The following is a 17607-nucleotide window of genomic DNA, read 5'->3' on the forward strand; positions in this document are numbered from 1 at the left end:
AATAATAGGATCGCTCAAACTTGAAAATTAAAAGAAATGAGCAAAGAGATTAAATGGATTCATTCAACATACGCTTGGTAAATCAAGGAAAACAACATTCTCCCCTACAAGATGGTTCTGGGTAATCTATTGTCACTTGGTACCAAGTTAGTGGTAACAAATTGAAAATGCTTCCTTCCCTGCAACAAAAATAGAAATAGTAGCAAGAATAGAACAAAAGAGTGAATCTGACGGATCGTTTCTTGATTCAATATGTGCAGCCAAAACCTTCATGCTGTGATTTAATATACAGAAATCTTCAAGTTTTAACTGAATCTGAGTTGCTGGAAGCTATTGAATGTGCTTTCCTTTCTGCTTGAAGCGATCTACACAATGCTTCAAGCTTCTCTTTCTGGTTCCTTGTTTTCTCCAACTGTTTCTTCAAGAATTCACGCTGCAGAGAAAACAACATATTTTAAGGTTCCTATTGAGAAAAACAAGTCCTATTACGCAAGCATAACTTGAGCATCAAGCGATAAAACAACATAGACAGTCTTTATTTATAAGAAAAAGCTTTGGAGAAACTAAAGTATCATTCAAGTTATCCAATGCACAAAGTGCTACAACAAATATCGACCTGGGCAACAACGACAAGCTTCATGGTTTCGATGCCACACAACCCACATAAGATAGACAGAAGATAGATGTCAGAAGCATATTACAAAAGAGAAAAAGGTCATGATATTTGTTATTATTTTATGATGATATGCAAATGGGTTGGCTGGTGGTGGCAGAGCTGACTGGGCTTTGCTCGCGTCAGTGGTCCAAGTCTCGCGGTGGTGTTGGTTTGATCAACACCTCTGAAAATAGAGATTTTTCCGGACAGCCAAGAAAAATATTTGGGGCCTTAACGAGACTCTGATACCATGTGTACCAGAACAGAAACATAGACATGTCCAGAAAAAGTTAAGGATATCAATACAAATCAATACCTAATTGAAATAGGAGTAAATCAATCTACCTACTATATTTACATATGCTATAGAATATTCACAGGATTCTAACAAAGATATTCACAAGAGACCTTATCCTATTTGAGTGATATTATCATAGCAAAATATGGGGAAGACAACAGTTGGATGACTAATGAATTGCACTCTCCTTATGGAGTTGGTCTGCGTGGTCTATAAGAGCATTGTGGCCTTCTATGAGGAATCACAGCTCCATAAAGGTGAACAATGGGTACAGAACATCATTTTGGGAAGATAACTGTTAAGTAGGGGGTGTCTGGAAGATATATATATCCTGGTATTTATGTACTGTCTATGCAACATCAGATGATAGTAGCATATGCATGGTCCTCGCAGGGGTGGAACATACAACTCAGAAGGAATTTCAATGACTGGAAAGTGGATACATTGACTGAGCTTTTAAAAGTGCTAGAAGATTTCAAAGGTTAACAGGAGGGTGCAGATTGTCTATGCTGGAAAGAAGACAGTAGGGAACTCATTGAAGTTAGCGTAGCTTACATTAACAGATAGCTCTTTGGAAAGCGAAGATACCCTTCAAGGTTTCTTGGTTTCACGTGGTTATTAGCACATGAAGCTGTTTTGACCCAAGATAATCTAGCAGGAGAAGGATCCCCCTTTGTTCAAGATGGTTTTCTTTGTGGGAAAGAAATTAAGACAGTCAGCCACCTATTCTTACATTGCAAGGTTACAGATCAGCTATGGAGGATGTCTACCAAGCTCAGAGTCATAGCATAGACAATGCCCCGGAAGATAACTGAGGTTCTTTTTTGCTGGGTTGTGGCAGGAACGGGAATTGCAGACAAGAATAGATGGAGGAGGGAAGGTCCAAAATATTGCTTGAATTTGATGCTCCCAGGCACGGTAACCAAGGACCTTCTCTCTCCTACTTCCTAGGATAGCAGAAGGCTCACGCCGGTGTAGACCACCATCAACAGACCTTTCTTTCTCAGCCAATCAATACTCACCCACTGTGAGAATTGCTTCAACCTTTTTTCTTTTTTCGTTCGCTCCACAGATCAGGTATTTACTATGGCAGACAACAGAATCTATTTTAACGCAGGCTTCAAGTCCTTCGACATCACAAGATGGAGTTCTGGCAACACAACCTGGTTTGACTGGGTAGAGAGAAGTAGAAAAAGAATGCAAAGGATAACGCTGAGCAGAAAGATAATGGAATGGATTTGTTATATCCTCAAGGAAGCCTCCAACGACAATAAGAATCTGGTTAGAAGATGGAGGACAAAAGAACAAATTTCAGAATTTTACGGCACCAGAAAGTACAACGTACATGGAAGGTACATGAGTCTTTTGGCCCTCATAGGAGAAACCAGAGAAGTTATTATTGTTCCTGAACTTGGCATTAATGCGGGATGGAGAAACATAGCATTCAAGATTGAAGGCTTCATTAACACCACTCCACAATGTATAGTCAAACAGCATTCAAAGCCAACCATTTCGTATGCTAGGGTAGTTGAGAGAAGTAAATGGCAACAACAAAGTCACAAAGAAGCCAGTGCTAGCATAGAAGGCCCACTGGGGAGAAGTATTACGAGATTATTAGGAGGATCTGAGAGACCCACTCTGATTGATGTAAGAAAATGGGCCTCCTCGACCTGGAAGAAAGCATTTGGAGTTAACATCTATGAGATGGCAGGGCACATCTTCCTTTTTGAATTCCCAAACAAGCACATGGCAGAGCAAATTCTGCAAGGAGAATGGAATTGGAAGAACATGAAGGTGAAACTGGAATGGTGGAACCCACTAGTTGGCTCGTAGCATCACAGCAAAGACAGGAAAAGATCTGGATCAGAGCAATAGGAGTACCCCTGCACTTGTGGTCCAAAGAAGTCTTTAAAGAAATAGGCGATAAATGTGGAGGATGGTACAGAACGGAGGAAACAGAATTGAGAAACCATCTCAGATGGGCCCGTATTGAGGTTAAGAATGAAGGGCAGAAAATACCCAGAGAGGTCGCCATAACCAAACAAGGATACACCTTCAGGATTCCGATCTGGATCGAGGAAGTTATGACCTTTGAGAAGGCATCGGGAAAAAACATGGAAAATCAAATTTCCATGGCGGAGACTGCGAAAACTGGGGAAACCCTAGATGAGGGCTTTGCACGGAGGTCTGCTGCATGTCCAATGAAGAGGACGGGTAATACCCAGAGATTAAAAGCATCTTTTGAAGTCATCAAGCAAGTAGCCAGATTGACAGTTGTTGATTGGATGGCACACGTGAGGAGTGGAAATAATTCAAATTTAATTCCATGTGAGGAACACGTGAGGTCTCCAAGGAAGGAGATGAATAATTTGAGTCATGAGCCGGCCCAAAACCAAAAACCACTCCAACAAAAATTAAATACCTCACAAGCCCAACCCAATCTAGAACAACAAATTGAGGAATTCTGGGATCAGTAAGGCTGCATCAGTAATTTGCCTGTTTTTTAAGAAAGCATTTTGTTCTCCTGATACTAGCTTCCCCATGACTGTCTTCAGCCTCTCCGCTAGGACTTTAGCAATAATCTTGTAGATACTACCTATGGGACTTATGGGTCTGAAGTCTTTGAGTTCTATTGCACCTTTCTTCTTTGGGATAAGGGCAATAAAAGAGGCATTGCAAGACTTTACCATGTGACATTGTTGATGGAAATGAGAGATAGCCCCCATTAAGTCAGGTTTGATTATCTCCCATGCTTTTTGGTAGAATGCCATAGTAAATCCATCAGGGGGGCTTTTGCCCGGTGCACAAGACATCAAAGCAGCTCACACCTCTTCCTCTTCAAATGGTCTTTCTAACCAAGCTTTCTCTATCAGTGATATGCTGGCTAAACCATCAAAAGATACTCCGGGCCTCCAATTCTCATTTTCAGTGTACATGTCTTGGTAGAAACTGAGAATTTCAGTTTTGATCTCCTCACTCTCTTCACTAATTTCTGGTTTAATGGAGGGCCCTTGGGTTACTTGTGGGGACTTCAATGTATGCAGGTTCTCCACAGAGAAGAGAAACTGTCAAAGGAGATCTACAACCATTGTAGAATTCTCAGACTTCATAGAAGACCTGGAGCTTATTGACTTGCCACTTGAAGGAGGAACACATACTTGGTTCAGGGGAGATACAAACAATGTTGCATCAAGGATAGGTAGAATCCTATTCACAACCGAGTGGAGTGAACATTTTAGTAAAATGAAGCAGGTTGCTCTACAAAGACTAACATCAGACCATGTGCCTATAGCTTTACACTGTGGACCATGGGATCTGAACAAATCTTATTTCAAGTTTGAAAATTGGTGGCTGAACACAGAGGGATTTATAGATGTCTTGGTGGAATTCTTTTGCATATACAGGGAAACCAGACTACATTTTAGCATGCAAATTGAAAGCACTGAAGGGTAAGCTCAAGGAGTGGAGTAAGGAAGAAAAAGGAAATTTGCTTTTGCAAAGATCCATCCTGTTAAACAAGATGGCAACTCTGGACTCCATTATTGATAATAGAGCACTAACAGAGGAAGAGGCTGCATTAAAGGTAACTACTTTCCTGGAGTATGAAGAACTACTCAGGAACGAAGAGACAGCATGGAGGCAAAGATTCAGAGTTTTGTGGCTAAAAGAAGGTGACAATAACACTAAGTTCTTTCACAATTCAGCCAATGCACATAAAAGGAGTAACTGTATTGACCAACTGGAATTACAAGGTGAGACAGTGAAGGAGCCAGACAAAGTGAAAAAGGAGATCATACAGTTCTATAAGAAGTTGTACACAGAAACAGAGAGATGGAGACCAGCAGGAAACATGATAAATTGTCCTACAATCTCAGAAGCAGAAAAAGTACAATTACAAGCCAAATTTGAGGAGGAGGAGGTGCTCAGCTGCCTGAAAAAGTGTGCTATAGATAAGGCCCCTGGACCTGATGGATACACAATGGGCTTTTTCATCATATACTGGGAAGTTCTAAAACATGACATTATGAATGGCTTCCACAACTTCTATGAACTTGAGATATTTGAAAAGAGCTTCAATGCAACATATATTGCACTGATTCCCAAAAAGAAAGGGGCAAAGGAGTTAAAAGATTTTAGACCAAATAGCTTGGTAGGCAGTTTCTACAAGCTTTTGTCTAAAGTGTTGACTGAAAGGATCAAAAAGGTGATGGATAAATTGGTAGACTCACAGCAAATGGCTTTCATTCAGGGCAGACAAATTATGGATGCAGTATTGATAGCTAATGAAGCAGTAGACTCAAGAATATCACAAAAGATGCCTGGAATCCTATGCAAATTGGATATAGAAAAAGTTTATGATCATGTGAATTGGGGGTTTCTAATCAACACACTCAAGAGAATGGGATTTGGGGAGAAGTGGATCAAGTGGATCAGATTCTGCATCTCAACTGTAAAATTCTCAGTAGTGATAAATGGATCACCGGAAGGTTTTTTTTGCAGCCCAAAGGGGAATAAGACAAGGGGACCCTCTGTCCCCTTTTCTGTTCATCCTAGCCATGGAGGGTCTCAATAATATGATTAAGACAGCAAAGGTCAATGGCTGGTTATCTGGTTTTGAAGTGGCTAAAAACAGTGGAGAAAGTCTAGAGGTGACACATCTACAATACGCAGATGATACATTGATTTTCTGTGGTGCAAAAGAGGAACAATTAAGATACTTGAGAGTGATCCTAGTACTCTTTGAAGGCATGTCAGTTGCACATTAATTGGGAGAAGAGTCACATTTATCCCATATACAATGTACCAAACATTAACCTCTAGGCCTCAATTCTGGGAGGAGAAGTCGGAACCCTACCCTCTATATATCTAGGGATGCCATTGGGGGCCCAATCAAGGTCCAAGGGAATTTGGGACAATGTCCTGGAAAGATGTGAGAGGAAATTATCAAGATGGAAATCCCAATACTTGTCTGGGGTAGACTCACTTTGATTAATGTTGTGTTAGATGCTCTCCCAACCTACATGCTTACCCTTTTCCCCATCCAACCAGGGGCAGTACAGAGGCTAGACCAGATCAGGAGAAGCTTCTTTTGGCAAGGAAATAATACCAAGAAAGGTTATCACTTAGTCAAGTGGAAGGAACTAATCTCAAGCAAGAAACAGGGGGGCCTTGGTATCAAAAATCTGAAGAACCAAAGTAAAGCTTTGAAAATGAAGTGGTTATGGAGATATACCCATGAGACACACTCTCTATGGAAAAGGGTGATTACATCAAAGTATGGAGAATTGGATGGGTGGATGACTGAAGAAGCAAACAATCCTTATGGGTCACTGTTTGGAGATCTATCAGAAACTAGTGGACTATTTTACGTAACCAAACTACCATTAGTGTAGGTGATGGTAATAAAACCACCTTCTGGAAAGATAGGTGGTTAGGTAATTGGAGCCTTGCAGAGAAGTTCCCTGATCTGTTTGATTTAGCTATCCATCAGGACAGAACAATAGCTGACATGTGGGCGCTCCAAGGCTGGGACTTAAATTTTAGAAGAAACTTGAATGATTGGGAAATTCCTAGACTGATTGAGTTCTTCAAAATCCTTGAAGCTTTTCAAGGTCTGAAGAATGGGGTGGACAGACTATGGTGGAATGGGCACAACAAAGGGGCATACAAAGTAAGTTCAGGGTACAAACTTCTGAACTCGACAGTGGCACAGAACTCCATATGGCCATGGAAACAAATCTGGAGAACCAAAGCACCTTTGAAGGTGGCATGTTTCTCATGGCTGCTAGCAAAAGAAGTTGTCTTGACACATGAAAACCTAAGAAAGAGGAACATTATCTTAGTCATGCACTGTTGTTTATGTGGTGAGGCAGCTGAGACTGGGACATTTGTTTTTGCATTGTAGAATCACTGACCAACTATGGAAGATTTTCATTAATCTCACAGGCATACAATGGACAATGCCTAGCAAGATTGTTGACACTCTATCTAGTTGGGAAGAAGCTGGGAAGGGAGCAAAAAACAGGAGCTACTAGAGAACCATACCATTTTGTATATGGTGGACCATCTGGAAGGAGAGAAATGCTAGGTGTTTCGAAGATAGGAGTAGAACAGTACAAAAAATCAAAACAGATTGTATTTTGCTTTTGTGTTTTTGGTGTACAAGGAACTCCCCTATAGATGCAGAGAATATCCTAGATGTGTTAGAATCATGCTAGGATTGGGAGTCCTTTGATATATTGCTATACTTTGACTTGTTGTAAAGGGGTTTAGCTCTACCTAAGTGCTGAGTTATAATACAAATGTTACTTATTCAAAAAAAAAGAATAGATGGAGGATTGTCTCCGGCTTGTATATGGTGGGCAATCTGGAAAGAAAGAAATTCCAGATCTTTTGAAGACACTAGCAGTTCAGTACAGAAAATCAAATTGATTTGCATTAGACTTCTCTATTTTTGGTGTAGACAAACCTTCATAGAAGATACTGAGTCGTTTCTGAGAAGTTTTGATCAGTTTTTCTTCCTTATGCCTTGTAAAAATGGTTTCAGCACAACCTATGTTCTGTTTTGGTCAATATACAAATGTTACTTTATAAAATAAGAAACGGAAAAGGGCCTAAAATACCATCGAAGTATTGAAAATGGTACACAACTACCCCTCATCCACCTATTGGCTCCAAAATACCCTCCTCATCTACCTATTGGCTCACAAATACCCTCCCCATCCACCTTTGGGTCCAATTTTAGCCACTTCATTAATGGAGCACCATTTAAAATAATTAAATAATCTTTTTAATTACGTGGTGCTCAACCATTGGTTGCAATTTAATTATTTAATATAATTTTAAACCCACCCATTACCCACCCATTTTTAACTAAACCCGCCCCAATACTTATTAATCCCGCCATAAAATATAATATTAAACCCACCCACTTCCCGCTCGATCGAACCCATGGGTTCTTTTTGTATTGGGTCGGGCGGGTTTAATAAGTATTAAAATGTACCATAGTGTGACCATTATATTAATCTAAAATAATCAGATCACAAAGAAAATCCAAGATTCTTTTAGAGGGACAAATTGTATAGATACTGAGTTAGAAATTTATATTAAAAATTCGAAATGTAAATCTAAAGCTATTGAGTTTAGCTGAATTCACCTCTGACTTCGTTCACCACAAAAAAAAAGATATTTTACTGACAATAGATTTTTTTTAGTGGAAATTGAGTTAATGTTATTGCATTCAAAGTTGCTAAAGTCTTTAGCGTTATTTATATAAAATGTTGGCTATGAATATACATATATTATTGCCGTAAAAAAATATAATATAACGAAAATTTTATTATTATCGTTAAATTCTTCATATGTCGTAGTGATTGCATGTTTGATTTATATGACTACAATTGTATCACCATTACAAAAAAATAATTCCAGATAATCAACAAATGTGAACTGTACATACATTATGTTAGCAACTCGTATTTGACTCCACAGGAACCAAAAAATATATTTTGTCATGTATATAATGTATGTTTTTATAACTTATATTAATTAATAAAGCTTAAGCTTATTTATTGAATTTGCTCTTCTAGGAGATTTCTTGACGCTCATTCATGACATTAGAAAGATGTTTCTAATGTCATGACATCAAAAATACATTTTGATGTTCATTCATGACTTGATGCTCAATATTTTAGGGTGGGTTTAATAAGTATTGGGGCGGGTTTAGTTAAAATGGGTGGGTAATGGGTAGGTTTAAAATTATATTAAATAATTAAATTGCAACCAATGGTTGAGCGCCACGTAATTAAAAGGATTATTTAATTATTTTAAATGGTGCTCTGTTAATGAAGTGGCTAAAATTGGACCCAAAGGTGGATGGGGCCTATTTGTGAGCCAATGGATGGATGGGAAGGGTATTTTGGAGCCAATGGGTGGATGAGGGGTAGTTGTGTACCATTTTCAATATTTCGAGGGTATTTTAGGCCCTTTTCCGAGTAAGAAATTAAAGAAGGCAATACAATATAACTGATTAGAGTCATTAAGTACCTTCTTTTTTTTTGGGGGTAGGGGGGAGGGGGGGGGGGCAGCACTCAAAGGTAGAAGTACTATCCATGGATACAATTAAATTAGATATCTTCAGAACATCAATTCAGAACTTAATTTCAAAGCATATGGAGTAAATTCAGATATATGCAGAACAACAACTCAGACCTCAACTCAACAACTCAAACCTTAATGACTCCCTGTCGTCTTTACTTTTGGTTCGATATCCTGATCATGACTTTCCTATAAAACTTTTCCATGTTTCAGAATGTTACTTTAGTTATTAAAGTATTTTGATTAAAACATGTGTATTTTAGGAAACTTATCATAGATTGCTTTATTTGGAGCATTAAAGTTAAGGAATATTGAGTTTGATAACCAGAATTGTGACATAGAAAGACAACAACAGCTTATTTTCTTAAGTTGGTATAAAACTTAATATTCATAGGAAATCTGGTCTATCCTGCATGTCTTATGTTCTTTGCAGTTCAGTGTATCTGTCTGCGGCACCTGTTTGCGGCATCACGAGTAAACAATTAAAAAGAGAATATGCAACTAAAGAGAAATTGAATAATTTCCTTCCATCAAAGAGTTAAATTGATTAGAGACAGGATTACCTCTTCAGCAAGTTCTATAAGAGAAACATCTGACTTGTCACATTTGGCCTTCAAGAAAGCATTCTCCTTCTTGAGTTCTTTTATTGATTTTGCCATCTAAAATCAGAACCATGTAACATCAAAAAGGATAACATTGTGAGTGTAGGTCTAAAAGAAATAGTACTTGACTTGTTAGAATAACCACAGCATGAAGGCGAACTACTCCTTCTGCCACAATAAACCTAACCCCCTTTCCCCTTTGGTCCATCTCAAAATATTTGATCTCTTTTCCAAAATGGAAAATTTCCCTTCCTTCAACATTTCAGACTAATATAAACTAATACAAACTAATACTACTTTACATAATCTCAACTTTGATTTAACATGTTACCTGATGATTCCACTTCTTCATTTTTTATTTTTAACCAATATTTTGATCACTTCACTACGGAACTTGAACACTACTAATCGATTGAAACAATAGTCTAATTGTGCACGCTAACCTACATCTAGTTTACCAGGACAGAGTACAGAACACTGGGAAATTGGAAAAAGAAGTTTAACAGATAAATGGAAGTAAACCTTCTCAATATCTTGCTTAAACGTTTCAAAAACCTCATTGCTCTTCAGCAAAGCTTCCTGCAAGAATAGCACAGAAGAATTATTTTTTAAGTTTTATGTTCCAACTTTTCATGACACTAAAACCACAAGCAGCTAGTTTAGAAACATAACATGAGATAAAACAAAAGATCCTTCCCATCCTGATTTTGAATTATTGCTTTGTCCCATTATTGCAGTAATTTGATACCTCTAAGAAGAACCATGTAAATAAGCATTACAACAAAGCTCCTGCTTTATCAAGCACTAGGCAAGTGCATATTACCTTGCTCTGACCTTGTGTTTGAAATGGTGAAAAGAGGAAGCCTAAGAGGACTGGAACTAAACAAGTGTTTTTTCCTTTGGGTGGGTAGCGGGGAGGGGAGGTGTGATAATGGTATTTCACCATAATTTGGTTAATAAGTAAAATAGCAGGTCACTGAAACTCGTGGAATGAAAGACTCGACGAATGCACACAACAGGATTCAGGATTGACAAACGAACATTAAAGGGAAAACTTTAAAATGCAATTTTCACACAAGTTTTCTCCTAAAATAAACAAGAGCAAATAGTTTTTAATCCCCAAAGATGATTGTCATTCGTAGATTCAACTTGCTTTTGCTTTGATACGTCATCTGTTCATAGGACAGACAGCAGAACTCTACAGTCATACACTGTGACAGACTGGAATCATACCACTACTTTTAGTCCATGCTAAGCCATCGTAAGCCCCCAACATTTATTCATTAGAACCAAAGTTTTGTGAGGGAAGAGTAAAAACCCATTAGCAAATCCAACAGAAAAAAGGAATTCAGCAAAGAGGCATAGGGATGGGAAAGGGACAGCATGGAGATCCTTGAGGTTTGTGGCAAAGGCACAGCCTATTGTGCTACCATCTAGCCTCACTTAAGCGGCTTCAAGATGAATGTGGAAATAGTAAAAAAAAAATCTTCTTCAGGTTTATTACCTATGATCAATTGGCTATCAGAAGTCAAGAAGGCATTTCATTCAAAATTTTCTATTAATTTCTTGTCTATAATAATATTACCAAATCGGGTTAGTTTTTTCATGCATTTCAACTCCTCTAAACAAGTCTAAAATGCTTGATAGAAAAGGACAACCATTTCCCAATAAGTTGCTCCCTTTGTCCCAATTTATTTGGCATAGTTTGATAGGATGCAGTGTTGTAAGAAAGTAAGAAAGACTTCTGACATATAAACTACATATTTTATTAAATGGCAGAACTACCATTATACTGAACAATTTGTTTTGTATCCTGTGGGGACAACAAGAAGCCATGTCAATTGCAATGGGAATGTAAAAATTATCTAGTCTCAAAGTAGAGAAAGAACTGATCTTTCTCCAACAGATAAAAGAGGAAAAGTTCCCAGTAGTACAGGGAGAGTACTAAACAAAACAGAAAGGAAAAAGTCCCGAAGTGAAAGCTACCTAAAATCCTTAACTTTCAACTCCACCAAAACAAAGGAAGCAATGATCCTGGGCATACCATCCAATCACATTAGACAAAATAAAGGACCACTTCTCTGATCCAAATATCAGAAGTGCTATTCACTAACGTGTGCAGTTCTCTGGTATCATATCTACTCTTATACTAAAAGGTTGTGAATTCCACTTGAGAGGTAAGATAACTAGGAATGAAAACTTGTGGTGATGACATAAAGAAGATATTAGATTGCTTCAAGTTTCTTGAACTTCTTTATATTTTGTCACCTATACAATTCACCAAGATCAATATCTAAAGCTAATGATCTAAGCAATTCAACCAGAGATATGTGATCATTCGCCTTATCAAAAACCTCTTTATAGAGAGGCAAAATCTTTGAGGCAGTACAAATTATCTTGAAGAATTCCTATACCAATAGAAACTGCAAACCAATATCACAAGCACAAACTTCGTGAAAGTTATCTCACAACTGTATGTTTGGTGTAGTGACTTTCAGTTTGACACATCATAGTATTGTAAGTAAGACTAACAGGCTAACCTGGAACTGCTGGAACTTTTCTCCATCGGCTGTCAATTGCAACCGCAAGTTCTTCTCCGTTGCCAGTAATTGTGACACTTGGTCAGCATAAATTTTCATTTGGGACTGTTCCTGCTGTGATTTCTCCTCGTGTTGCTTAATTTTCAAATCAGCAAGCTGAAGTTCAAGACTCTTTTGCTTCATCTGCAAAGAGAAAGATATTCATCAGGCCCTTAATCAAAAAGGAAAAGCCTTGGAGAAAAATATTAAAATCCACAAAGATGTTTTATGATCTCAATAATACTAGGAAATTGAATAAGAGCAAATGTGAATCACCTTGTTTGCAAATTGCTGTTCAGAGAGAGTATACTGATCTGCAAGTTGATTCAACTTGCTCTTTAACCTGCAGTTATTAAAGGAAAACAAAAGTATTCAAAAGCTAATCTTAAAATGAACTTGCACTAAAATGACCCCAATTTTATGTTCAAGCAATTCATAAAAAATGGTTAATTTCCACAACTAATCCCAACTAACAGCAAAATTCTTGCCAGAAAGTATCACAGGCCAGTCCAAAGGAGGGTGGCGATGGAATATATATGAATAAAGCAGGATAAAAGCACCTTGTTTTGACAGGGAAATCTCATTAGACTTGAGAAGCCAACTCATGACAGAACATCAGATGGCATTCACAAAAGGCAGACAGATCATGGATGCTAACCTTATTGCTAGCAAATGTGTAGATACTAGACTTAGAGGGGCTGACTCTAGAGTTATGTGCAAGCTAGACATTGAAAAGGCATATGATCATGTCAATTGGAATTTTTGCTCAATATGTTAAAACAAATGGGGTTTGGGGAGAGATGGTTGAGATGGATTGAGGTATGTATAAAAACTATTAGGTTCTCCATTCTGATAAATGGAGAACCTACTGGTTTTTTTCCCTCAGGGAGACCCTTTGTCCCCTTTCCTTTTTATCATAGCATGGAAGGATTCGATAGTATGATGAGGGTGACTACGCAAAACTCATTGTTGCAAGGATTAAAAGTAGGCAGTTTCTCAGGGGTCGATATGCAGATTTGTCACTTGCTTTATGCTGACGACACTGTCATATTTTGTGAAGCTAAGGAGGAACAAATTAGAATTGTCAGAATGATATTGGTAGTCTTTGAGGCGGTCTCAGGCTTGGCAGTCAATTGGAGGAAGAATTGTATATATCTCATCAAAGAGGTTACACAGATCCAGGCCTTAACAAACATTTTGGGGTGCAGAATTGAAAAACTCCCAACTGTTTACCTAGGTATGCCACTTGGAAACAACCATAAAGAGCTAGTGATATGGGATGGTATAATTGAAAAAACTGAGAAGAAGCTTGCAAATTGGAAATCTCAATATCTATCCTTCTTTGGGAGAACCATTCTGATAAACTTTGTACTAGACTCCTTACCTACCAATGTGATGTCCCTATTCCCTATGCTGGCCAAAGTGGAAGAAAGACTTGATAAATTAAGGAGGGACTTTCTTTGGTTGGGAATCAAGGAAGGTAAAAGAATACATCTTGTCAAATGGCAAACTGTTTTGCTAAGTAGAAGCTCAGGGGGGTTAGGGATCAGAAACTTGGGGGTACAAAACAAGTGCTTGTTGGCAAAATGGTTGTGGAGGTTCGGAAGAGAGGATCAAGCACTTTGGAAGGAAGTTATTAGTAACAAGTACGGCCAGAATAGCCCATGGGTTTTCGATATGGTGAATATCCCGTATGGTGTCTCGGTGTGGAGAACTATCAGAAATTTATGGAGTCAACTACAACACAATATTAGATACAAAGAGGGGAATGGGACCAAGGTTCTTTTTTGGAAATATCACTGGATTTGTCAGGACTCCTTGATGTCTTCCTATCCAGATATATATATCCTCAGCACTTCTCCAGATGCAATGGTAAATGAGGTATGGTCTGAACAAGGGTGGAGTTTCAGCTTCAGAAGGTTACTAAATGACTGGGAGATAGGGAGAGTAGTCGAGATGCTACAAACACTAGATGATTTCAAGGGCACAAATCTGGAAGTTGATGTAATGATTTGGAAACACAATTATGATGGTATGTTGTCAGTCAGTAGATTGTACAATAGGAAAGTGAAGGAACTTCCCGGGGAAATCTCTGGACCATGTAGTAAGGTATGGAAAAATAAAGTGCCAACTAAAGTGAGGTGTTTCTCATGGCTAGTGGCTAAAAGGGCATGCCTAACTCATGCGAAGCTACAAAGAAGAGGCTTTGAAATAGCTTCCTGGTGTTTACTGTAATGAGACAAATGAGACTAATAGCCATCTATTCCTCTATTGCAAAGTCACTACTCAATTATGGGCTAGTTTTCTAAGCAAGATACACAAACTGGACAATGCCAGAACATATTGCAGATCTTCATAGTTGTTGGGTGAGAAGAGGGGGGAGTACGAGCCAGAAGAAATGGTGGAGCATGATACCCTCTTGTATATGGTGGACTATTTGGAGAGAAAGAAACAAGAGGTGTATGGAAAATACTGTAGAATCAGTGCAAAAGATCAAATGGCGTTGTATGAAGACTTTCTGTTTTTGGTGTAAAGAGGAGAGTATAGAGGATGCTGGACAGATTTTAAATTTTCTCTTCTTTATAAGTTTAGTAGCAATTTCTTGAGTTGGTCTTTTTTGGGTCACTGATGTAAATCTTTTTGATGGTTGCCAGCGTACCCTCATTGCTGAGGAATACAATTTTACCTTTATCAAAAAGAAAAAAAAAAAATGAGATAAGCGCTAGTTAGGGTTTTTTCAAAAATTTCTGTTAGTTTTTTTCTTTAATTTTTTTAGTATACTTGGGCAACATCTTTCCAATTATTTTCCCTCTTTGAGGGACTGCTGCTCCACTCTATAGGTTAATTCTCTTCTTCTCTTTGGTCGACTGCTGCTCTGTTTTTTTCTCTTCTCTTTGGTCACTGCTGCTCTGTTTTTTTCTTTTTTTTGTTTTGCTGGTTGCTGCTATGTTTTGTCTCTATATTTTTTTTCCTTTGTTTTATTGTTGTTCTGTGACCGAGTTACTGTTGCTCTGTTTGTAATAGTATCCTCTGGTCTTCATTCTTTTTTTGTTTTGCTCGTTGCTGCTCTGTTCTGTCTCTATATTTCTTTTCCTTAGTTTTTTTGCTACTCTGTTACTGAGTTTTTTTTTTTGAACATTGGTAAAGTTGTATTCTTCAGCATTAAGGAAATGCTGGCCACCTTCAAAAATTACAGCCCTAACCAAAATTACAAGCTCCCTATTAATTCTATAATTTGATCTACATCTTCTATACAGAGCTGTTTACACCAAAAAAGTAAAGATACCCAACAATTCCATTTTACTTTGTGAATGGAATTAGATTTATCTTCAAAACATCTCCCATTTCTTTCCTTCCACACTGACCACCATATGCATGATGGTATTAGCTTCCACCACTTCTTTTGAGTCTTGCTACCCCCCCTTCTGATCCAACATTTAAAAAGATCAGAGGTGTGTTCTGGCATATAGCATGTGATGTTGAGGAACATCTCCCAGATCTGTGTAGTGAATTTGCAATGTAAAAATAGGTGTTTGTTTGTTTCCCCAGTCAAATTGCATAGGAAATACCTAGGGACTAGTTGCTTTCCTTTCTTCTGCAGCACTTCTTGAGTTAAGCAGGCTCTTTTGATGACTAACCAAGTGAAGCATTTCACTTTAGTGGGGATCAGTCCTCTCCAAACTCTTCCAGTGATGATGGTAGCCTCTAACCCCAACTTGTATGCCTTTCTTGTAAGCACTGTTTACTGTGAATTTGCCATCCTTGTTGTGCTTCCAAATAACTCTATCTGGTGCATTGTTACTAGATTGGTTCCCCCCAATTTTCCCAGGAAAGAAGCCACTCTATCTACTTCCCAATCATTCAATAGCCTTCTGAAAGATCGGTCCCAGCATTGAGTTGTCCAGCATTCACATACTCTGGCTTTAGGATTGTTGCAGATTGAGAAAAGATCTGGGAATGACTCACTTAGAGGAATTTGATCAATCCATCCATCTCTCCAAAACTTGATCTTGTTGCCATTTCCAACTTTGAGAAACACATTTTCTTCCATAGAGTTCCATAAAGCTCTGATTGTCCTCCATACTCCCCATCCATAGGGTTCTGACACTATCTCTGTACACCATGGGTTCAATTCCCCATACTTTGCCACTATCACCTCCTTCCATAGGGTTCCTTCCTCACTAGTATATCTCCACAACCACTTCATCAAAAGGCTCTTGTTTTGGATTCTCAAATTTCTAATACCCAATCCCCTTCTTTCTTTGCTTAGCATCACAGTGTTCCATTTCACTAAATAGTAACCCTTGCCTTCTCACTCTTTGCCTTTTTTCCAGAGGAAGTTTCTTCTCAGTCTGTCCAGCTTTTTGATAACTATTGGAGGAATTGGAAATAACGACATAACATAAGTAGGCAATGAATCTAAAACAGAGTTTATCAAGATCACTCTACCCCCCAAGGATAGATATTGAGCCTTCCATCTTGATAAATTTTTTTCTGCTTTTTCCAGAATTCCATCCCATATCCCCAAAGCTTTATGTTTGTTCCCTAGTGGCATTCCCAAGTATGTTGTCGGTAATTTCTCTACTTTACACCCTAGAATGCTTGCCAATCCTTGAATCTGAGGCACCTCCTTGACTGCAATCAAGCTGCTTTTCCCCCAATTAACCCTTAGCCCTGATACTGCTTCAAATAAGATCAGAATCAATCTAATGTAGTTCAGCTGTTCGGCTTCTGGCTCGCAAAGAATGGTAGTATCATCTGCGTATAGCAAATGGCTAATCTCCTTTCCATTCCCTATTCTGTCTCCTATTTGGAAACTCTTGATCCACCTGTTCTGTGTAGCTATTCTCATCATACTGTCAAAACCTTCCATTGCTAGAATAAAAAGAAAAGGTAGCAGTGGATCACCTTGTCGCAGCCCCCTTTCTGATGCAAAGAAGTCAACAGGTTCACCATTTACTGGTATTGAGAACCTGACTGTTTTAATGCACACTTCTATCCATTTTAGCCACTTACTGCCAAAGCCCATTTGTCTCAAAACATTCAATAAAAATGCCCAATTTACATTACCAAAGCAAATTAAACTTCTTTCCCCCGAGCAGCAACTGAAAGAGAAAATACCGGTTTATTCATCTGCACCGGAAAAGAGCGGTCATATGCTTTCTGGATGTCTAACTTGCATAATAAACCCGCAACACCACCTTTCATCCTTGAATCTATGCACTCACTAGCTATCAATGCAGCATCCATGATCTGTCTCCCTTTTATGAAAGCCATCTGATTTTTATTGACCAATTTGCTCACCACCCTCTTAAGTCTTTCTGCCAGTAATTTAGCAATGATTTTGTAGACCCCTCCTATCAGACTGATTGGCCT

At 38.4% G+C, this 17607-nt stretch overlaps 1 protein-coding gene across 1 annotated transcript in view; it reads right to left on the reverse strand.

Annotated features, from left to right (window-relative positions):
• LOC125827509 (uncharacterized) overlaps positions 1-17607 on the reverse strand; it is a 34919-nt gene continuing 17312 nt past the window's right edge. Inside the window, exons 7-11 of the mRNA XM_049506805.1 lie at positions 12508-12574; positions 12193-12375; positions 10175-10231; positions 9614-9709; positions 1-433 (exon numbers count right to left, since the gene is read on the reverse strand). Of these exons, the coding sequence (XP_049362762.1) occupies positions 299-433; positions 9614-9709; positions 10175-10231; positions 12193-12375; positions 12508-12574 (538 nt within the window). The 3' untranslated portion in view covers positions 1-298. The remainder of the gene's footprint in view (positions 434-9613; positions 9710-10174; positions 10232-12192; positions 12376-12507; positions 12575-17607) is intronic.

Source organism: Solanum verrucosum, unplaced genomic scaffold (genome assembly GCF_900185275.1).
Source record: "Solanum verrucosum unplaced genomic scaffold, falcon-dt-bn FXZP01000063.1, whole genome shotgun sequence".
NCBI lineage: Eukaryota > Viridiplantae > Streptophyta > Magnoliopsida > Solanales > Solanaceae > Solanum > Solanum verrucosum.